The 23,937-nt window shown below is 44.6% G+C and overlaps 1 protein-coding gene across 1 annotated transcript; it reads left to right on the top strand.

Annotated features, from left to right (window-relative positions):
• The first annotated feature begins 13,612 nt into the window (after nt 1-13,612).
• LOC121571461 (sialidase-1) lies at nt 13,613-23,156 on the top strand. Its single transcript, XM_041882927.2, has 6 exons — nt 13,613-13,838; nt 15,504-15,693; nt 17,689-17,951; nt 19,730-19,912; nt 20,444-20,663; nt 20,827-23,156. The coding sequence occupies exons 1-6, from the start codon at nt 13,692-13,694 to the stop codon at nt 21,045-21,047; spliced, it is 1,224 nt and encodes a 407-aa protein (XP_041738861.1). The 5' UTR covers nt 13,613-13,691; the 3' UTR covers nt 21,048-23,156.
• The last annotated feature ends 781 nt before the right edge of the window (nt 23,157-23,937 follow it).

Consider the following 23,937-nt stretch of genomic DNA (forward strand, 5'->3'; position numbering starts at 1 on the left):
CTGCTGGGGGCTGGGACTGTTCACACATTAACACATGCCCCAGAGCCCAGGGGCACAGTGAAAGGTCACACACACTCACACACAGGCATGCACACACACACACGTCTGCATGGACGGATCATATACGGTCTCTGGGACGAATGTGCACACGTGCATGCACGCACGCACACACAGACATACATATACAGACACACACACACTTACACTGGCATGCACGCACACACACGTACACATGGACGGATCATATACGGTCTTTGGGACGGATACGCACGCGTGCACGCACCCACACACCGACAAATGACAACATGCAGAGTGATGTATGTTATTGATTGTAACTTGGTACCATGGAAATCTGTTTAATTTTGTGAGACTAAATAGATTACCTCAGTTGACCTGAAAGAAGATTATCTAGAGACCACAATCTGATGACTCATGTAATAAATGTGTGAACAATTCCACCTTGGTTATGAGTTTACAATGAAGTCTCATATTGTTCTCTCTATAATTTTAGGAACTTTATGAGGGCAAAAAAGTCCAGATGAAATGTTGACTTGGTGTCTCAATGGTTTTATTACTCTGGACACAGCAGACTACAATACACCTTGTGACTGTGACATGGCACAACACAGGCATGGTAGGCAGTATTTCACTTCACTAAAATGCTCAGGCTAGTACGCCATCTTGTGTGAAGGAGTAAATCAAACGGAATACTTAGTTGTGTGTGTCACTTGTCATCATCTTCATCATCATCAATTGTAATGGGAATATTTAAGATGAATAAAGTTCTTATTCAGTTTAGAGTGATTAACACAATGTTTAGCATTTTTATGTATTTTCCCATTATGTAATACACATGAATTCCAGTGTTCTGTTTGTAATGGTCACTAGACTAGATGCGGTATGTTATGGATTCAACTCAATCTGTTGAAAGTGATTGACGCCAGACTGGAGGTACAAGGACCAAGGACACACTGATTATTATTGTAGTCTGTGAAACACTGTGTGATTATGTAGCAGCTGACAAAGTTACTGCCTTTTGTTTGAGTTCCTACAAGCATCTCGGGCTGGTGTTTACAGTACACTTGGTGCTGTCTGATTAGAATATAATGGGCGTGTCTCCAAGAGGCCTGTTAGACATTTTCTCTGCTTCTATGCTGGATGTTGTCTCCCTGTTGCAACTTGTATTAAACTGTATTGATTTATGATTGACTTTATCTGTGACTGCTCTTCTCTTTTGTTCACCTGGATATTCCTATTACAATCATCATCATCATCATGTGCAATAGTCCTATATAAAAATATAACCAAGGACAACCCTGCTGAAAAAAACAGCCTAGACCAGAGCCATATGTATAGAGAGTTCGGCCAGGTTTTAGAACGGCTGCCATGTTAGTGCCTTTATTCTTGAAATGTTGATGATGTAACAATTCGAGAGCGCCTCCTACAATTCCCTATGAAATGATCCACTGTAAACAAGCAAAACAGAGCAGTGAATTTAACAGACATTTTTATTTATTAGCATTCGGGATAATGTGTTTCCAAGTCTGTACTGTGTTGTGGTTTCAACAAATTTCATATCTGCTTTCACAATAAACATCAACCTAGAGCACAACACCGAAGCGTCAATTATCACTTAGCAACGGCTGTGGAGGAGAAAGTGGCGTTCTCTGAACGTTCTGACAGAAACCACATTGGCCCAACTCTCTCTATATATGGCTCTGACCTAGACCAGCATATACTGTATTTCAAGCTGTGAATGCTCTGCTATGAAAAGCCTACTGACATTTACTCCTGAGGTGCTGACCTGTTGCACCCTCTATAACCACAGTGATTATTATTTGAACATGCTGATCATCTATAAACATACAAACATCTTGAAAAACGATCCGGCCTTAATGGCCATGTATTCTTATAAACTCCACCCGGCACAGTCAGAAGAGGACTGGCCACTTGTCAGAGCCTGGTTCCTCTCTCTTCCTAGGTTCCTGCCTTTCCAGGGAGTTTTTCCTAGCCACCATGCTTATACATCTGCATTAATTGCTCTTTGGGGTTTTAGGCTTGGTTTCTGTATAAGCACTTTGTAACAACTGCTGATGTAAAAAGGGCTTTATAAATACATTTGATTGATTTGATTGATTCAAGGTAGAAAAAGTTAAACTCATGAACTTTTGAATTTAGATTTGTGTTAACGCAGACTTTTTAGGGCATGAACATGCCATTTGGTTCGGTCAGTGCTATCCAAGATAGCAAATACCCGTCTGATTCAATGCTTTCCCCTTAGCAGTTTTGTTAGTTTATTTGCAGTATATGATGAGTTAGTCATGTGACCGGAATCCGGGCGAAAGAGAGCGCGCTTGTTTGAAATGGAAAAGCGTCGCGGTAGCTATTGATAAAGAAGAACATCAAGACGCGCTCTGTGGGATGCACTGTTGAGCGCTACATCCCGAGGGGTTGGTGCTGATTGTACGGAGATTGTGACAGCCGGTTAAATGGCGTCCCTTGACAAGACAAGAACAATATGTATGTCAGGAGAAGTGCAGTATTATCATAAAGAGAGTTATACTTGGAATGCGGAGGAGAAATGGAGGGATAAAGAGAGGCAAAGGAGGTCAAAGAGAGAGAGGGAGGAAGAGGGTGAGCTTGAGTCGGTTAAAAATAGCAGGAAAAAGGGAGATGGTTTGTTAAAGAAGAATGGTAGAAAGTGTAAGCAGAGTGAGTTGAAGACAGGAGGAGAAATTGAAGTGAATGAGGGCGAAGTATCTGAGGTGTGGTGAAGTTCTCGGAGCCTGAGGCTAGCACCGAGGGTCAGGAAAAAGATGAGTCTGTGACAGTAGGAGTGAAGTTTTTGGAAAAGTGGACCCTTGCCTTTTGGCTGATCCATTTGTGGTTTCAGGGTGGGTGAAAACAGAGTTGGGTGCTGTAGAATCGGTAAAGGTAACCAGAAGTGGTCTTGTGATAATTGTTTGTGTTTCTGTCAGAGGGAGCTCCGTGTTAAACAAATGGGGGCAAGAGATGTGAATTGTTTTCGCTCTCAAGAAAAGGGCGCCATTGAAAGGCATGATTACTAGGGTAGCGGTAAATGTGAAAGCTGACCAACTGAAGGGGAAGATTCCTGGTGTTTGTGATGCTTGTCGTTTGGTGTGATGCAGACAGGGTGGTGTGAGTGGAGAAACAGAAGAGTATTGTTTGTTCTTTTGAGTTTTTAAGTGAGTCTTTGCCCAACAAAGTGATGTTAGGATATAATTTATAAGTTAACCTGTACGAGCTTTTGTGCCGAATACATTACGTTGTTACAGGTGTCAAGCTTATGGGCATGTGGCAGCAGTGTGTAGGAGGGAGGTTCCTAGGTGTGAGAAGTGTGCAGAAGGGCATGAGACAAAGGAATGTGTAGCATTGTGGAAAGTAGTGGTATGTGCTAATTGTAGGGGTGCCCATGGGGCTGGGGATCAGAAATGTCCCGTACGAGAAAGGCAAGTTGAGGTTTCCAGGGTTAGAGTAGTGCAGAAGTTGTCATATGCTGAGGCAGTGAAGAAAGTAGAGGAAGATGGGTCAAAGGGGCGGGATCCTGAGAGGAGTGGTGTGCATAGTACACTACCGGTCAAAAGTTTTAGAACACCTACTCATTCAAGGGTTTTTCTTAATTTTTAATATTTTCTACATTGTAGAATTTTATTTAATTTAATTTATTTTAACCTTTATTTAACTAGGCAAGTCAGTTAAGAACAAATTCTTATTTACAATGACACCTCAAGCACTGAGATGCAGTGCCTTAGACCGCTGTGCCACTCGGGAGCCCTGGGAGAATAATAGTGAAGACATCAAAACTATGAAATAACACATATGGAATCATGTAGTAACCAAAAAAGTATTAAACAAAATTCTTCAAATACCCACGCTTTGCCTTGATGACAGCTTTGCACACTCTTGGTATTCTCTCAACCAGCTTCACCTGGAAGGCTTTTCCAACAGTCTTGAAGGAGTTCCCACATATGCTGAGTACTTGTTGGCTGCTTTTCCTTCACTCTGCGGTCCGACTCATCCCAAACCATCTCAATTTGGTTGAGGTCGGGGGATTGTGGAGGCCAGGTCATCTGATGCAGCACTCCATCACTCTCCTTCTTGGTAAAATAGCCCTTACACAGCCTGGAAGTGTGTTGGGTCATTGTCCTGTTGAAAAATAAATGATAGTCCCACTAAGTCCAAACCAGATGGGATGGCGTATCGCTGCAGAATGCTGTGGTAGCCATGCTGGTTAAGTGTGCCTTGAATTCTAATTAAATCACAGACAGTGTCACCAGCAAAGCACCCCCACACCATAACACCTCCTCCTCCATGCTTTACGGTGGGAAATACACATGCAGAGATCATCCGTTCACCCACACCACGTCTCACAAAGACACGGCGGTTGGAACCAAAAATCTCAAATTTGGACACCAGACCAAAGGACACATTTCCACCAGTGTAATGTCCGTTGCTCGTGTTTCTTGGCCCAAGCAAGTCTCTTCTTCTTATTGGTGTCCTTTAGTAGTGGTTTCTTTGCAGCAATTCGACCATGAAGGCCTGATTCACACAGTCTCCTCTGAACAGTTGATGTTGAGATGGGTCTGATACTTGAACTTGGGCTGCAATTTCTGAGGCTGGTAACTCTAATGAACTTATCCTCTGCAGCAGAGGTAACTCTGGCTCCTCCATTCCTGTGGCGGTCCTCTTGAGAGTGTCACGGATTCTGCCGAGGCTGCTCCTCCTCCTGGCTCGGGCAGGCTTCGGCGTTCGTCGTCCCCGGAGTACTAGCTGCCACCGTTGGATGTTTTCGATAGTTGTTTGGTCTAGTCTTGTGTGTGCACCTGTTTCGTATTGAGTATTAATTATGTCACCTATAAGTTTCCCTTTTGGTTTGTTTGCAGTTGTGTGTAATTGTCCGCTTGTCCGTTCGGTGTCTCGTGTATGTTTAGTGTTTACGCGTGTGTGCGTAATCGTTCGCCTCCTTTGTTTTGAGGCCTTTGTTTTCCCTGTGCTTTATTGAGTAAAGACATTTTGGATTGAACCTCCTTGTCCTGCGCTTGACTCCATCACTGCATCCACATCCGAACTCCGACAGAATTATACACCATCTATGGAGTCAGCAGGAGCAGCGGCGGCGCCCGAGTCGTTGGAGGATCGGCTCAGCTGCCAGGACGCCAGGATCCAGCAACTCGGGTCAGCCATGCAAGAGGTGATGAACACCCTGCGCCGATGGGAGAGAGGAGGAGTGCCCACACCTCCTCCTACCGTACCACCACCATCGGCCAGTCCTCCCATACCAGCACCGGAATCCAGTGGGATTCGGCTCTCGCTCCCGGGGGCGTATGATGGCACCGCAGCCGGATGTCAGGGGTTCCTCCTGCAGGTGGAACTCTACCTGGCTACCATACACCCGGCGCCCTCGGGATACGAGAGCGTTTCCGCCCTCATCTCCTGTCTCTCCGGCAAGGCGTTGGAGTGGGCCAACGCCGAATGGAGGGGAATAGACGCCGCCACTATCACCTACGCGGAGTTCTCCCGCCGCTTCAGGGCGGTTTTCGATCATCCACCTGAGGGTAAAGCGGCGGGGGAGCGTCTGTTCCACCTCCGACAGGGGAAGAGGAGCGCACAGGAGTTCGCCCTGGATTTCCGGACTCTAGCAGCGGATGCGGGGTGGAATGAGAGGGCCCTCATCGACCACTACCGGTGTAGCCTGCGTGAGGACGTTCATCGAGAGCTGGCCTGCAGGGACACCAATCTATCCTTCAACCAGTTGGTGGACATGTCCATCCGTCTAGATACCCTGCTGGCCACCCACGGACGTCCCGAGTTGGGTCCGTCCATTCCATCCTCCAGCGCCTCCGAGCCGATCCCTATGGAGCTCGGAGGTGCTGGCGCTAGAGGGAGGAGGAGGAGAGAGAGCCCGAGGGAGGCCGTCCCCTGCACCAGCTGTGGCCGTGGAGGACACACTGCGGCTAGGTGCTGGGGAGGGTCTCCGAGGAATCGAGGCAACAGGTCGCGCACCACTCACCCAGAGCTCTCTGTTGTTCACTTTTGTATACCTGTGGTATTTCCTCAGGTTGCATCTCATTCCCAGCATAAGGCGCTAGTCGATTCAGGCGCAGCTGGGAATTTTATTGACCAGCAATTTTGTTCTAAGTTAGGGATTCCCTTCCTGCCAGTTGATGCACCCTTTCCTATCCATGCCCTAGATAGCCGCCCGTTGGGATCTGGGTTGATTAGGGAGGTCACAGCGCCACTAAAGATGAAGACGCAGGGGGGTCATGAGGAGATTATCCAGTTGTACCTCATCGACTCTCCTGCGTATCCCGTGGTGCTGGGGCTTCCTTGGTTAGTCACCCATGACCCCACTATTTCGTGGCAACAGAGGGCTCTCAAGGAATGGTCTGGCCAGTGTGTTGGGCGATGTTTAGGTGTTTCCGTTGGGGCGACCACGGTGGAGAGTCCGAACCAAGTGCCCGCAATGTACATTCCCCCTGAGTATGAGGATTTGGCTCTCGTGTTCAGTAAGACGAGGGCGACGCGATTGCCACATCATAGACAGGGAGATTGTGCCATAAACATCCAGACAGGTGCGGCACTTCCGCGGAGCCATGTGTATCCTCTGTCTCAAGAGGAGACGGCGGCTATGGAAACATACATAGCTGAGTCCCTGAGACCAGGATACATACGGCCTTCCACTTCCCCTGCGTCCTCGAGTTTCTTTTTTGTGAAGAAGAAGGACGGAGGTTTGCGCCCGTGTATTGATTATCGTAGTCTCAATCAGATTACGGTGAAGTACAGTTACCCTCTACCTCTGATTGCGAGTATGACTGAATCATTACGCGGAGCGCGTTTCTTCACAAAACTGGATCTCAGGAGCGCTTATAACTTGGTGCGCATTAGGGAGGGGGATGAATGGAAGACGGCATTTAGTACTACCTCAGGTCATTATGAGTATCTTGTCATGCCATACGGGTTAATGAATGCTCCTTCAGTCTTCCAATCATTTGTGGACAAGATCTTCCGGGACCTGCATGGGCAGGGAGTGGTAGTGTACATTGACGACATCCTAGTGTACTCTGCTACACGAGCCGAGCATGTAGCCCTAGTGCGGCGAGTGTTGGGTAGGCTGTTGGAGCATGACTTGTATGTCAAGGCAGAGAAATGTCTGTTTTTCCAGGAGTCCATCTCCTTTTTGGGTCATCGGTTGTCCGCGTCAGGGGTGAAGATGGAGATTGACTGTGTGTCCGCCGTACGTAACTGGCAAACCCCAACCACTGTGAAAGAGGTGCAGCAGTTTTGGGGTTTTGCCAATTACTACCGGAGGTTTATCTGGGGTTTTGGACAGGTAGCAGCTCCCATTACTTCCCTGCTGAAGGGGGGCCCGGTGCGTTTGCAGTGGTCGGCTGAGGCGGACAGGGCGTTTTGTAAACTGAAGGACCTGTTCACCTCGGCTCCGGTGCTGGCGCACCCGGACCCCGCTTTAGCGTTCCAGGTAGAGGTGGACGCGTCAGAGGCCGGTATTGGGGCAGTACTGTCGCAACGCTCAGGCACGCCACCTAAGCTCCGTCCCTGCGCTTTTTACTCTAAGAAGCTCAGCCCGGCGGAGCGTAATTATGACGTAGGGGACAGGGAGCCGTGGTTCAAGCCCTAAAGGTGTGGAGGCATTGGCTTGAGGGGGCTCAACACCCTTTTCTCATTCTGACCGACCATCGTAACCTGGAGTACATCCGGGCAGCTAGGAGATTGAACCCTCGTCAGGCTAGGTGGAACATGTTCCTGACCCGGTTTGTTTTTAAGATCACGTACATCCCAGGGTCCCAGAACGGTAAGGCAGACGCCCTGTCCCGGCGGTATGACACAGAGGAGAGGTCCATTGAGCCCACTCCCATACTGCCAGAGTCTTGTCTGGTGGCACCGGTGGTATGGGAGGTCGATGCGGAAATTGAGCGGGCGTTACGCACCGACCCTACTCCCCCAGAGTGTCCAGTGGGTCGGACGTACGTGCCGCTCGAGGTCCGTGATCGACTCATTTATTGGGCTCATACGTCACCCTCCTCTGGACATCCAGGTATTGGCCGGACAGTGCACTGCCTTAGTGTTAAATACTGGTGGCCAACATTGGCTAAGGACGTGAGGGTTTATGTCTCCTCCTGCTCAGTGTGCGCCCAGTGTAAGGCGCCTAGACACCTGCCCAGAGGGAAGTTACAACCCCTGCCCGTTCCACAACGGCCGTGGTCTCACCTCTCGGTGGACTTTGTCACGGACCTTCCCCCCTCCCAGGGGAACACCACTATTCTGGTCGTTGTGGATCGGTTCTCTAAGGCCTGTCGTCTCATTCCTATGCCGGGTCTCCCTACTGCCCTACAGACTGCTGAGGCTTTGTTCACTCACGTCTTCCGGCACTATGGGGTTCCCGAGGATATAGTGTCTGATCGGGGTCCCCAGTTCACCTCTAGAGTCTGGAGGGCGTTCATGGAACGCTTGGGGGTCTCGGTTAGCCTTACCTCGGGTTACCACCCGGAGAGTAATGGGCAGGTGGAGAGAGTAAACCAGGATGTGGGTAGGTTTCTGAGATCCTATTGCCAGGGCCGGCCGGAGGAGTGGTCGGGGTATATCCCCTGGGCAGAGATGGCTCAGAACTCTCTCCGCCACTCCTCTACTAACCTGACCCCTTTTCAGTGTGTGTTGGGTTATCAGCCGGTTCTGGCACCATGGCATCAGAGCCAGATCGAGGCTCCTGCGGTGGATGAGTGGTTTCTGCGCTCGGAGGAGACGTGGGCCACGTCCATCTGCAGCGGGCCATCCGCAGGCAGAAGGCGAGTGCCGACCTCCACCGCAGTGAGGGCCCAGTCTACGCCCCGGGAGATCGAGTCTGGCTCTCGACTCGAAACCTGCCCCTTCGCCTGCCCTACCGGAAGCTTGGTCTGCGGTTTGTAGGGCCATTTAAAGTCCTGAGGAGATTGAATGAGGTGTGTTACAGGTTGCAACTGCCTAATGACTATCGCATTAACCCCTCATTCCATGTGTCTCTCCTCAGGCCGGTGGTAGCTGGTCCACTCCAGGAGAGTGAGATAAGAGAGACCCCTTCGCCCCCACTGGACATCGAGGGGGCCCCGGCGTACTCAGTCCGGTCCATCATGGATTCGAGACGTCGGATGGGGGGTCTACAATATCTCGTGGAGTGGGAGGGGTACGGTCCGGAGGAACGGTGCTGGGTGCCTAGGAGGGACATTCTAGATCAGGGGTGTCAAACTCATTTTAGCTCAGGGGCCACATGGAGGAAAATCTATTCCCAAGTGGGCCGGACCGGAAAAATCATGGTATATATAACTTAAAAACAACAACTTCAGATTGTTTTCTTTGTTTTAATACGATCAACATACAACATAAAGTTGGAGCCTGAGGACAGTGTGTCCAAAATAGTACAAGCACAACATCACTATTAATCATAAAACACGTCAAGTTTATTTGAAAATTCTAAAGAAAAAGAACACACAAACACACAATGCCTCAGTGATTAACAGAACTGTTTCACAGATCACAGAACTATATCAGGGTGTCATTTCTCAGGCAGAAATGTAGATAAAAATAATGAAATCCTGTTCCCCAAACAAGTGCAAGAACCACAGAGTCAAGAATAGGTTAAATATACAAATAAAATAAAATCAATTAAAAACAATAGCACATCAACATAAAAACATATAAACATAAAGCTGGAGCCTGAGGACAGTGTCCAAAAGCACAACATCACTATTAATCATAAAACACCTCAAGTTATTTGAAAGTTCTGAGGACAAAGAACACAAACACACAATGCCTCAGTGATAAACAGAACTGTTTCACAGATCACAGAACTATATCAGGGTGTCATTTCTCAGGCAGAAATGTAGATAAAAATAATGAAATCCTGTTCCCCAAACAAGTGCAAGAACCACAGAGTCAAGAATAGGTTAAATATACAAATAAAATAAAAACAATTAAAAACAATAGCACATCAACATAAAAACACATAAACATAAAGCTGGAGCCTGAGGACATCACTATTAATCATAAAACACCTCAAGTTATTTGAAAGTTCTGAGGACAAAGAACACACAAACACACAATGCCTCAGTGATTCACAGAAGTATATCACAGATCACAGAACTATATCAGGGTGTCATTTCTCAGGCAGAAATGTAGATAAAAATAATGAAATCCTGTTCCCCAAACAAGTGCAAGAACCAGAGTCAAGAATAGGTTAAATATACAAATCAAATCAAATCAATTAAAAACAATAGCACATCAACATAAAAACATATAAACATAAATCTGAAAGCGTTGCTCAAACTCCCGTAACAGTCCCGTTATTTTATCTTTGAACCGCTTCATGTCTGCTACATGTTGGGTCGCGCACACATTTTTCAGACAGGGGAAGTGAGCTGCATCACCACCGGCAAGTTGCGTCTCCCACAATGACAGCTTCAACTTGAAAGAACGTATGCTGTCATAATACTGCGTGACAACTTTGTTGCGCCCTTGCAGCTGTTTGTTCAAGTTATTCAGGTGCTCTGTAACATCCACCATAAATGCAAGGTCCGGCATCCATTCTGCGGAATGAAATTCTAACACTGGTTTGCCCTTTTCTTCCATCAATTGCAACCGAAAACGCAATAAATGACTTTACTTTTTGCTTCAACTGGCTGTCCAAATCCACTGAAAGATCGGAAATCCTGTCTGCAACTGTGTTTCTTGTCAGGCTGATATTTGCAAAAGCCTGCCGCTTTTCAGGGCACACAATCTCCGCTGCCTTCATCATGCATGTTTTTACAAATTCACCCTCACTAAATTGTTTTGAAGCCACTGCGATTTCATTAGCAATGAGGTAGCTAGCTTTCACTGCAGCGTCACTGATGTCTCGGCTGTGAGTAAACACAGACTGCTGTTTCTTCAGACCCGCCAACAGTTCATTCACCTTCTCTCATCTCCGCTGTCCTTGAAAGTTGTCATATTTGTCGGCATGAAGACTCACATAGTGGCGACGAAGGTTATATTCTTTCAGCACTGCAACATGCTCTGAACACACCAAACATACAGCTTTCCCATTCAATTCCGTGATTAAATAGGATGACCATTTTTCTTGGAACACTCTGCACTCTGCGTCCACTTTTCTCTTTTTTGACAGAGACATATTGGGGCAATGAGGGTGCCAAAGCACATAATGTTAAAAGTAGAAGCCGTAATAAATATTGCGGGCAAAACAAAGTAGCTCATTGGCTGCACGTGCTTGACCTACTTGCTCTGCCCCGGTATAAACAGTTTGCTTGCTTAACACAATTGCTATTGCGCCATCCAGTGGACGCAATTGGAACAGCAGTTTATTTTATTGAAAAATTGCAGCGCATTTTTATACTTGACAAAAATTATTATTATTATTATTATTATTTTTTTTTTTTTATCATCTCGCGGGCCGGATTAAACCCGTTTGCGGGCCTGATCCACCACTGCATCCACATCCGAACTCTGACAGAGAGCCAGTTTCATCATAGTGCTTGATGGTTTTTGCGATTGCACTTGAATAAACTTTCTAGGTTCTTGAAATGTTCCGTATTGACTGACCTTCATGTCTTAAAGTAATGATGAACTGTCATTTCTCTTTGCTTATTTAAGCTGTTCTTGCCATAACATGGACTTGGTATTTTACCAAATTGGGCTATCTTCTGTATACCCCCCTACCTTGTCACAACACAACTGATTGGCTCAAATGCATTAAGAAGGAAAAAAAATCCACAAGTTAACTTTTAAGAAGGTACACCTGTTAACTGAAATGCATTCCAGGTGACTACCACATGAAGCTGGTTGAGAGAATGCCAAGAGTGTGCAAAGCTGTCATCAAGGCAAAGGGTGGCAACTTTGAAGAATCTCAAATATAAAATGTATTTTGATTTGTTTAGCACTTTTTTGGTTACTACAAGATTCCATATGTGTTATTTCATAGTTTTGATGTCTTCACTATTATTTTACAGCGTAGAAAATAGTAAAAATAAAGAAAAACCCTTGAATGAGTAGGTGTTCTAAAACTTTTGACCGGTAGTGTAGATCTGTACCAGTACAGAGGGATAAACCAATAACATTTACATTTAAGTCATTTAGCAGACACTCTTATCCAGAGCGACTTACAACCTCTCCCTCAACGTGACCAAGACAAAGGAGATGATTGTGGACTACAGGAAAAAAAAGAGGACTGAGCACGCCCCCATTCTCATCGACGGGGCTGTAGTGGAACAGGTTGAGCGCTTCAAGTTCCTTGGTGTCCACATCACCAACGAACTATCATGGTCCAAACACACCAAGACAGTCGTGAAGAGGGCACGACAAAGCCTATTCCCCCTCAGGAGACTGAAAAGATTTGGCATGGGTCCTCAGATCCTCAAAAAATTCTACAGCTGCACCATCGAGAGCATCCTGACTGGTTGCATCACCGCCTGGTATGGCAACTGCTTGGCCTCCGACCGCAAGGCACTACAGAGGGTAGTGCGTACGGCCCAGTACATCACTGGGGCCAAGCTTCCTGCCATCCAGGACCTCTATCTCAGGCGGTGTCAGAGGAAGGCCCTCAAAATTGTCAAAGACTCCAGCCACCCTAGTCATAGACTGTTCTCTCTGCTACCGCACGGCAAGCGGTACCGGAGTGCCAAGTCTAGGTCCAAAAGACTTCTCAACAGCTTCTACCCCCAAGCCATAAGACTCCTGAACAGCTAATCATGGCTACCCGGGACTATTTGCACTGCCCCCCCACCCCATCCTTTTTACGCTGCTGCTACTCTGTTAATTATTTATGCATAGTCACTTTAACTCTACCCACATGTACATATTACTCCAACTACCTCAACTAGCCGGTGCCCCCGCACATTGACTCTGCACCGGTACCCCCCTGTATATATAGCCTCCCTACTGTTATTTTATTTTACTTCTGCTCTTTTTTTTCTCAACACTTTTTTTGTTGTTGTTTTATTTTTACTTTTTTTGTTAAAAATAAATGCACTGTTGGTTAAGGGCTGTAAGTAAGCATTTCACTGTGATGTCTGCACCTGTTGTATTCGGCGCATGTGACCAATACAATTTGATTTGATTTGATTTGATTTGATTTGAAATTGGTGCATATATGTTTCAGTAAGATTGGATTTTTGGCTTTTATAGCAATGGTTATCAACTGTACTGCAGGGATGTAATGTAAGTCGCAGAAAATAGAGGTTGTGGTGGCAGCTGCAGAGAGGTATTTGGGTGTGCGAGACTTGACATCAGAAGAGTTACAGGGTGTGTTAAGTGGTGGTGTCCCATTCTTTCAGGCTGGTGGCCTGAAGTAGGACTAAATAGATAGTGGAGTATGGTGTTTATTATTATTATAAAAAACATTTTGTGAGTATAGTGTTAGATGGTAGGGTGTCTGAATAAAAATAAAATAAAAAGTAAAGTAAAGTATAAGGGAGTTATACTCCAGTTTAGTAGGTGGCAGTAATGCAACATTTATTGGAAGCCTACCGCCGTTAAACCTTATCGAAGTAGAAGAAGCAGAATTAGTCATGTGACTGCCCACCTCAGTCATATGACCGCGGTGTTTAGGGTTTCGGTGAGGAGGAAGTGTGCAGGCGATTGTGCAAGCGATTGTGGCTTTTTGCTCTACAGTTTAGCAAAGTTTGGCTCTGATGCCACAGTATCATAATTTTCTTTGTCAAAGAACATTCGAGAGAATACCGAACATCATGGTTACAAGGGCTGGTTTGATGGGGATACGAAGCCGACTCGCAGTACTTTTCTCGGTTGTGCTATCTCTATGTACCTCTTTTGGCCAGGTAGGAAACTTTTGACCGGTTTGTCAGTCATGGGTTGTATTACTGATCAGTCCGATAATACAGGACTAGTGAAGGCCCAGTGCAATAATCTAATTACTTTTGTTTAAACTAAATGTATTTCGGTGTTTACCAGCATTTTTTTAACTTGAGCTTGATAATAATCTGTACAAAACAGTTAATCTGATAATACTTGTTTGATATGTTTTCCAGTCTCTTGAAATACTTTGCAAATGCAACGTATTTCTATGTGAACTGAAATGGTCTATTTATTCATTTTCCATTTCAGTAGATGCTCTTAACCAGAGCAACTTACAGTAGTGAGTGCATACATTTTCATACTGGTCCCCTGTGTAAATCTAACCCACAACCCTAGCATTGCAAGCACCATGCTCTACCAACTGAGCCACATCATCACAAACCACTTGATGTCTCACTGTACTCAATTACTGTATTGTGCATTGGTTTTCTTCATGGTGATGGAAAGTGTACAGGTACAAACCTAGATGACCAGCCTATGTACAATACAGTAATTTACATTGTTGTTTGTAAGGATGGTGATTTAATACTGCACAAAAAGTGGTTGTTTTCTATGTTATTTGATCAAGAAAAATATTTAATTTGATGTGGATGTTTTGTGTCTTTGCCCATAACTTTGCACCTTTTGATGTAAATGTTTGAGGACAGGGTTTTGTTCTTTCTGGATTCCATTATAATGACAATCGCAGAGAAAGGGACAGGGCAACAACTCTTACAATTCCAACTATTGAATCCTGCAAGTTACTCTTCTTAATTATACTAGTACCTTTTTTGGGAAAGCAGAGATGGTCCAAAATATTTTTGCCTGCACTACAGATGTATATCTGTCCGCTGATACTAGTAAAGGCCCAGTGCACTACTTTTTGTGAATACATTTTTTTTTGTATTAATATTTGTATCAGTATTCTGATTTCTCATAGGGTGCTGTAGCACCCTCAGCATCCCTACTTCTCGTGGCTATGCTGTATAGTGTGAAGTCTCCTATACAGTCTGCAGAATTCTACACAGCTTTGCAAGATGTAGGCAACCTATTTTATATACTGCAAGAGGGATAGCAGTATAATGATTTTGGGTGCGATAAAGTTATGGTGCAATGGCTGTTATCTCTGTAACCAACACTGCAATAGACTTGTGCTGCTAGTTTGCACTGACAGGCTGTTGCAACGCTAAGTGACCAAAACAATCCAACATAACCTCTTGCACCTCTAAATTTAGTAATCCGTCCTGTGTTTTCAGAGTATAATATAAATAAGAACGTCTGCTAAATGACGTAAATATAATAGCAGATAAGTTAACTTGCTGAATTGGTGGCGTACAGTATGTGAACAAGAGTAACACTTGTTCTGAAGGATCATGTCACTTGACATTACAGTTAATGATTAGTGAACTTGGATGGCACAGAGAATTATTTTACTGACACACCCTGTTGATCTTGTTCTGTCACTGTCACATGCTGTCTTTTTTATAATGGCCTCTCTCAGCAGTTCTTGTTGGCTAAAATCCAAGCTTCTTCCAAGAGGGAACTTGGAGGTTCGCTTTCTGCTCACTCAGTTTCACCTGGCCTAACCTGGCTAGTGGCTACTTCTGCCAATCAATGAGCCAAATTAAATCTCTCTTTCTCTCTCCCAGATTGACCCCCTGGTCTATGATGAGCAGTTGCTGTGGGTGAGTGGCGGGGCGGGGCAGGTGAGCACTTACCGGATCCCCCTGCTCTCCTTCACCACCAAGGGCAGTCTGCTGGCCTTCTCTGAGGCCCGGAAGAAGTCCGCCAGTGACGTGGGGGCCAAGTTCCTTGCCATGCGACGCTCCACAGACAGAGGTAGGCAGGGCGAGCAGACAGACAGACATTGTAATGCAGGGATGGGCAACGTTGATGGGGTTGGCAGCCCACCCAAAAATGTAACTCATCGTGAGGGGCCACAGTGGCTCGCAGGTCTGCGTACCCACATCCATTCTCACACATGTAGTCAGCTAACCACTTTTTATACAAAGAAATTGGCATCGATGGGTTAGCTGACAATGTCACAAACTATGCACACGCTTCAATGGGGTACGTCTTGTTTTGAGGTGTTTTTACCGATTTTCATGTCAATGCTAATATGGCTAAAATCCGCTAGCTAGCTAAGCAACAACTATAACGATTCATTTGAGACAATAAGTGCTCATTGTGCAAATGTATTTATGTTTTCAAAAAACATTGGAGACGAAATATTGTTTACATGTTGTCAACAATCTATGCCAACCCACCCTGTTTTGCCCAATAGTTGCTCACGTTGAAAAACGGGGAGCGGTTTGGTTGTGGTTGAAAATGCACCGTTGCCCTTACTCTTTTGATAATGCTTACAAATTGGATCATAACTCGAAAAGTAGCAGAGATCCCACTCTGTAAATTTTATATGCCTGTAGAGTATATTATGTTCAACAATATATTGAACATTTTGCATTACATTACATTACATTTACATTACATTGACATTTTAGTCATTTAGCATTTTGCCAAATCAAACAATCTATATTTTTCAATATTCATAGATTAATGTAAAAAAAAATGTTTAAAAATCAAAATATATTACAGAGCGAACGGTAAAGCTTCATATGACACCACTGTTTGCTTTGTAGCACCTACAGAAGAAACACTATGGAGTCTTAAAGGAGGCCTGGGTAAGGTCAAAATGACATAAATATGCCAACTTTGATTCATTATTTATCAATTATGCTTTTAGATACACATGTCAAATATGTCAACAATCCTTCCTCAAAAGGACTACGGTATTCTATGGATTACAATTCGTGAAAATCCCCAAAATCATGGTATTTTTTTTTGTCTGGGTTTTGTGAGGAATCACTCAAGGAAATTCCAGAGGAACAAAAAGGAGAGCAGTAGCAGATAAAATAAATCAAAAATCAATCTTGTTTATCAAGTTGCAACAGGAAGACACCTCCAGCACAGCAGAGAAAATGTCTAACTGGCCTTCTCTGATCAGGCTCTTCTATCTTAAAGGCCCAGTGCAGTCAAAAACGTGATTTTCCTGTGTTTTATATATATTTCCACACTGATGTTGGAATAATATTGTGAAAATTATGATAATGCCCTTTCAGTGTAAGAGCTGTTTTGATATTGAGATAAAAAGGGCTACATTGGACCTTTAATCAGAAAGCTGCAAATGTTCTCTTAAAGGTCCAGTGCAGCTGTTTTTATTTCTGGGTAACAATTAAGTACCTTACTGTGATTGTTTTCAATTAAAATGGTCAAAAAGCTAGCTTCTAAGCAAAAAGCAATTTCTCAAGCAAGAATTTTGCTAGGACTGTCTGGGGGTGGTCTGAGTGGGGAGGGGAAAACTACCAGTTTTTGAGGGGATTTGATTGATCTGGCCCAGGCGCCCGGATAGGCGTATTTTGCACAGGGTAAAAGTTGATTGCATTAGTTTTGGAACCCGGCTGCCTCCAGTCTGGCATCAATCACTATCAACAGATATGAGAATAATCCATAACAAGTCTAGTGACCATCAACCCGCACCTTGAGTGTCACAAATGAAACAATGGAAATTGTGTATTACAGAAACTCCAAATATGCTAAACATTGTGTTCACTCTAAATTAAATATGAACTTTAGTCATCTTATATATTCCCATTTAAGACAGACAGATAGACAGGACAGAGAAACACACAGACACTCGTACACATATTTAAATTTACTTTGCTTTTTATCAGTGCATCTTCACTCCAGTGCATTTAATTTACACCATATGACTAATACTTTCCTCCTCCCTCTCGCTCTCTCTCTCTCCCCTCTCCCTCCTCTCCTCCACCCTAGGTGCCACGTGGTCTCCCACCACTTTCATAGTGGACGATGGCATCCTGGCTGACGGGCTGAACCTTGGTTCAGTGGTGGTGGATGAGGAGACTGGCTCTGTGCTGCTGATCTACTCTCTGTGCTTCCACCAGTACCAGTGTGATCCCGCCAGTATAATGCTGGTGGAGAGCATGGACGACGGACTCAGCTGGACCCCACCAAGGAACCTCTCGGTCCAGCTGGGGGTCAAGAACTTCGTCCCTGGGCCCGGCTTTGGCATTCAGGTGGGTCACCATCATCCATGGCTTTCATACTTCTCTTCATCTCCCCTTATCCCTCTCTCTCTCGCTCTTAGAGACAATTTATATAATTAATTTAATTAATACATATACACTGAACAAAAAATATAAACACAACATGTAAAGTGTTGGTCCCATGTTTCATGAGCTGAAATAAAAGATCCCAGAAATGTTCCATACGCACAAAAAGCTTATTTCTCTCAAATTATGTGCACAAATTTGTTTACATCCCTGTTAGTGATAATTTCTCATTTGCCAAGATAATCCATCCTCCTGACAGGTGTGGCATATCAAGAAGCTGATCATTACACAGGTGCACTTTGTGCTGGGGACAATAAAAGGCCACTCTAAAATGTGCAGCTTTGTCACACAACACAATGCCACAGATGTCTCAAGTTTTGAGGGAGCGTGCAATTGGCATGCTGACTGCAGGAATGTCCACCAGAGCTGTTGCCAGAGAATTTAATGTTAATTTCTCTACCATAAGCCGCCTCCAACATCGTTTTAGGGAATTTGGCAGTACGTCCAACCGGCCTTACAACCGCAGACCACGTGAAACCACGCCAGCCCAGGACCTCCACATCCGGCTTCTTTACCGGTGGGATCGTCTGAGACCAGCCACCCAGACAGCTGATGAAACTGTAGGTTTGCACAACCAAAGAATTTCTGCACAAACTGTCAGAAACCGTCTAAGGGAAGCTCATCTGCGTGCTCGGTATCCTCACCAGGGACCTGACTGCAGTTTGGCGTCGTAACCGACTTCAGTGGGCAAATGCTCAACTTCGATGGCCACTGGCACGCTGGAGAAGTGTGCTCTTCACAGATTAATCCCGGTTTTAACTGTACCGGGCAGATGGCAGACAGCGTGTGTGGGTGAGCGGTTTGCTGATATCAACATTGTGAACAGAGTGCCCCATGGTGGGGTTATGGTATGGGCAGGCATAAGCTATGGACAACGAACACAATTGCATTTTATTGATAGCAATTTGAATGCACAGAGATACCTTGACGAGATCCTAATGCCCATTGTCGTGCCATTCAACCGCCGCCATCACCTCATGTTTCAGCATGATAATGCATGGCTCCATGTCGCAAGGATCTTCTGTACACGAGTACTGGAAGCTGAAAATGTCCCAGTTCTTCCATGGCCTGCATATTCACCAGACAATGTCACTCATTGAGCATGTTTGGGATGCTCTGCATCGACGTATACGCCAGCATTTTCCAGTTCCTCCCAATATCCAGCAAGGAGATGTTGCGCTGCATGAGGCAAATGGTGGTTACACCAGATACTGACTGGTTATCTGATCCACGCCCCTACCTTTTTTTTAAAGGTATGTGACCAACAGATGCATATCTGTATTCCCAGTCATGTGAAGTCCATAGATTAGTGCCTAATTAATTTATTTCAATTTACTGATTTCCTTATATGAACTGTAACTCAGTAAAATCTTTGAAATTGTTGCATGTTGTGTTTATATTTTTATTCAGTGTAATTTCCCCCTCTTTATTTGCCTTCTCTACCTTCATATGACGAGAGCTCCTTATATTTCCTTGTGATACCATTGCTGACGTAGCCTACTTTTGTGTTGTCAATTATGAGGCCAATATCTATCATCCATAACCCTAACCCTTATATTGTGTGTAATAAACCTTAGTAATAAATGTTGGGGTCATTGCACCAAGGTCGGTTGTTTTGATTGAACTGTTGTGCTTTGATAGAGTACACTATTTTGACTGTCTCTCCATGTCTCCACTCACAGAAGCGCTACCCTCCTGCTAAGGGGCGTCTGGTGGTGTGTGGACACGGCACCCTGGAGGGTGACGGGGTCTTCTGCATTCTGAGTGACGACCACGGACGAAACTGGAAGAATGGCGCCGCGCTGAAGAGCATCCCCTACAACCAGCCCAAACAAGCCCTGGACTTCAACCCAGATGAGTGCCAGGTAAAAATAACCAGGGAGGGAGTGGGCAGGAAGGACTGGAAAGGATGTCACACAGTACAATAGCCATATAGTTATTAGGCTGAGGAGGCTGGTGGGAGGAGCTATAGGATGGGCTCATTGTAATGGCTGAAATTGAATAAATGGAATGGTATCAAACTTATGGAAACCACATGTTTGACTAACTGTTCCATTAACTCCATTCCAGCCATTACAATGAGCCTGTCCTCCTATAGGTCCTCCCACCAGCCTCCTCTGCTATTAGGCAACCCACTAGTTTTACTAGTCTGGTACTAGTTTCATAGTCAGATGCTTTTGTTCTGGTTTTATGCAGTAGTGCTGTATACTGATTACAATGCAGTTCCTCAACTTTTTTTGTATCAGGGACTGGAAAGCTATAGTAGGTAGTCCTTGTAGGACAATTTAAATGGATTAATCTGAGTAACAACCGTCAGTATCCCTTGATAAAGCCCATGATCAGGCTCACCTCAGTTCCTCAATCAACTCCTCTCTGCCTCTTTCCCTCCTCTGTAGCCTGTAGAGATGGAGGACGGCAGCATCGTCATCAACGTGCGCAACCAGAACAACTACCACTGCCACTGCCGCATGGTGGTGCGCAGCCTGGACGGGGGCGAGACTCTACCCATGGAGCAACTGTTGTTTGACTCCACCCTGATAGACCCTGTGGTAGCGGCAGGGGCACTGCAGAAGGAGGGCGTGATGTACTTCACCAACCCAGCTGACAGTACTCATAGTAAGGACTATGGGAAAGGGATGGGGATGGGGCCCTCTGGTGGACTAAGTGGGTGGGACAGGGGGATAGTGGTGAGTCATTTTTTAAAACTTCCACTCTCAAACTTCCTGTCCCTCTCGCTTTCTTTCCCTCCCTCTCTGTCGCTCTCCTTCCTTTCTTCCAGGGGTCAACCTAACCCTGCGCTGGTCTCTGACCAATGGCACATCGTGGGAGAAGAAGGCCGTCCAGATCTGGGCGGGGCCAAGCGGCTACTCCTGCATGACATCACTTACGAACGGCGGCGCGGAGGACAGGAAGTTCATCTTCGTCATCTACGAGAAAGGCCACAAGGACTACTATGAGACCATCTCCTTTGCCAAGATCCACCTCTACGGTGGACGGTAGTAGAGTAAGGCTGGGGGGGTGGGGACTAGGTAGAGTCTGCCTCTAACCACTGGTCCATGGTCAGGGTCCGTATTCGCAAAGCCTCTCGGAGTGCTGAACTAGGATACAATTAGCCTTTTAGATCATAATGAATTAAATTATATAGACGGGGGGACCTGATCCTAGATCAGCACTCCTATTCTGAGATGCTTTTTGAATATGGGCCCAGATATCTTTATCCACTTAATAATAGTTATGGTTAGGATGGTGGTTGGGGAATTTTATCTGTGGTTAGGGGCAGGTTCTACCTCCAGCTGGCAGGGAAAGGGAACAGGAAGAGGATGTTGAACATTCTTTCAGGAAGGAAGGAGGACACATGGGACTTTGCAGCACCACTTTGTTTTGATAGGTGGAGGGGGACATGGAGAAATACAAACTACTGCTGTTGTATGGCACCAAGAATGACAGTTTTGTGCCACTTTATCCTAAGGTGGTCTTTTAAATACACAATGATTGTATTCATTAGGGCAAAACGTAGCAATAACCTTTTGCAACGGAAAACGAAAATGAGCTTTTCTTATTGGACAAGTTCAGGTAGTCCCTCCCTGTTTTAGTCTGTTTTCCTCCATTTGGTGCCTAATGTACATTTATTAGTATGGCCCAATCACAGGTGTCCCGTCCTTTACTGAAGCTATGATAGTCTGTAATGATTGGTGTTATGTTGGTGTACGCTTCCTGTCTGAGGCTCCCATAGCTGAGAGAGGAGGAAGTCTCCCACCCACCTCTTTTATTTGATGATGTAGGGAAGGAAAATGTTTGGGGTGGGGGTATGCTTCTCCAAGCCATACAAATATTGGGACAGACTTACTAAGTGTTTGCAACTATGCTATTTCCATAGGGCAAAAAACTATATTTCCATAGGGCAAAAAACTTGAACAATGAGTAAAAATACAGATTTAGAGGAGGACTTTTTAACGCCTAGTAAATCTAGCTCCCAGGCATCCCAGCCCATAACAGAATGGTTTCACTTTCAGAATGTCAAGGCATTATAAGTTTTCCTTTTTTGAAGGGAGAATGGTTCTTGCCAACTTTTGGCATGAGAGAAGTCTGTATGATGAGACAATAGTTTGTGAGTGAATGGACCCGTAAATGATTTACTTGTGTCAGAATAGGACATGCACAGTTTGAATCCCTATTTTATTTTTTTAGGCATGGAGCCAAGGATCTGTAATTTAAATCCCCCTTGTTGTGCTATCAGTTGAAAGTTTAATTATTAATTGTGATTGTGTCACAAATCCCTCAACTCAGTACCTGGCACTCCCCTTGTTGGTGAAACAATGCAACAATTTACCTCAGATTTCTATAGCATATTTGATCAGTCTCTTATAGCTAGCACACTCCTCTCCACAGCAGTTGTAGTTATTTCTCTCAGCTCACCTCGCTGAACCTAGCTGTGAAGCCGACATACTGGTATGCAATAGATTCCTTGTTTAGTGGTAAGACACTGGTAAATACACTGCATCTGGTCAAATGCACACAAGGATTTGATTGGTAGTTAATTGAAAAGGATTTTGATGAGAAAATGTTGCCTTGTATTGAAGAATCTGGATGCATTGCCACTCATTGATGTTTCAAGTTTAATTGCCATATATTCTTCTCATACTGTAAGACAAGATATCTTACAGTGTATTATCCTTCCTTTCCTGAAAGTGTGTAACTTTAATAGAATGGCTTCAATCCATTTTTTAAGCTAAGATTTGTGATTTTAACATTTCAGATACGTTTTTCTGATCAAGAAATTGAATTCCAATATAAATAGCGATAAAGGGAGGTGTGAGTGATGTGTGTCTGAGTATAAATATGATATTCTGTATGTACGTTTGGATATTGTACTGATATTTTTCAAATTAGTGGAAAAGGATCAGAGCTGGGCTGCCTGTGTAAAAGCAGCCATTGAACTACAGTATGAGGAAACGTACTGTTGTAAAATCGTTCCTTTTTAAAATCTTTACATTTTATTAAGCCTCTTGTAATGTTTTGGGATATCCTCTGGTCTGTAGATGATGTACTGTATTCTGTACTTTCCTGAAAAGAGTGGAATGAATAAATGTTCAGATTTTTTTTACAGTTTGCCAACTCGTGTTTCATGTTGTGTGTGTGTGTGAGCACTCGCTTCAAATTGAGCTTTTGGAGCAAAGAAATCGGTACACGCTGAACACAGTTTACAATGTAAGACAGATGTAAGATAAGGTTATAAAAGAGAATACTGCAAATATTTTATGTATGTCACACTCATAGAAGTAACATACATACAGTTGAAGTCGGAAGTTTACATACACCTTAGCCAAATACATTTAAACTCAGTTTTTCACAATTCCTGACATTTAATCCTAGTAAAAATTCCCTGTCTTAGGTCAGTTAGGATCACCACTTTTATTTTAAGAATGTGAAGTGTCAGAATAATAGTAGAGAATTATTTCTTTCAGCTTTAATTTCTTTCATCACATTCCCAGTGGGTCAGAAGTTTACATACACTCAATTAGTATTTGGTAGCATTGCCTTTCATTTGTTTAACTTGGGTCAAACGTTTCGAGTAGCCTTCCACAAGCTTCCCACAATAAGTTGGGTGAATTTTGGCCCATTCCTCCTGACAGAGCTGGTGTAACTGAGTCAGGTTTGTAGGCCTCCTTGCTTGCACATGCTTTTTCAGTTCTGCTCACACATTTTCTATAGGATTGAGGTCAGGGCATTGTGATGGCAACTCCAATACCTTGACTTTGTTGTCCTTAAACCATTTTGCCACAACTTTGGAAGTATGCTTGGGGTCATTGTCCATTTGGAAGACCCATTTGCGACCAAGCTTTAACTTCCTGACTGATGTCTTGAGATGTTGCTTCAATACATCCACATA

The sequence above is a fragment of the Coregonus clupeaformis genome, chromosome 8 (assembly GCF_020615455.1).
Source record: "Coregonus clupeaformis isolate EN_2021a chromosome 8, ASM2061545v1, whole genome shotgun sequence".
Classification (NCBI taxonomy): domain Eukaryota; kingdom Metazoa; phylum Chordata; class Actinopteri; order Salmoniformes; family Salmonidae; genus Coregonus; species Coregonus clupeaformis.

Bases quoted from the DNA above. Each gene is read 5' to 3' on its own strand.
- LOC121571461 (XM_041882927.2), top strand. From the start codon at position 13,692: ATGCCACAGTATCATAATTTTCTTTGTCAAAGAACATTCGAGAGAATA. The intron at 15,694-17,688 runs GTAGGCAGGGCG...CCTCCACCCTAG, and splicing joins GCGACGCTCCACAGACAGAG to GTGCCACGTGGTCTCCCACC. The intron at 20,664-20,826 runs GTAAGGACTATG...CCTTTCTTCCAG, and splicing joins CCCAGCTGACAGTACTCATA to GGGTCAACCTAACCCTGCGC.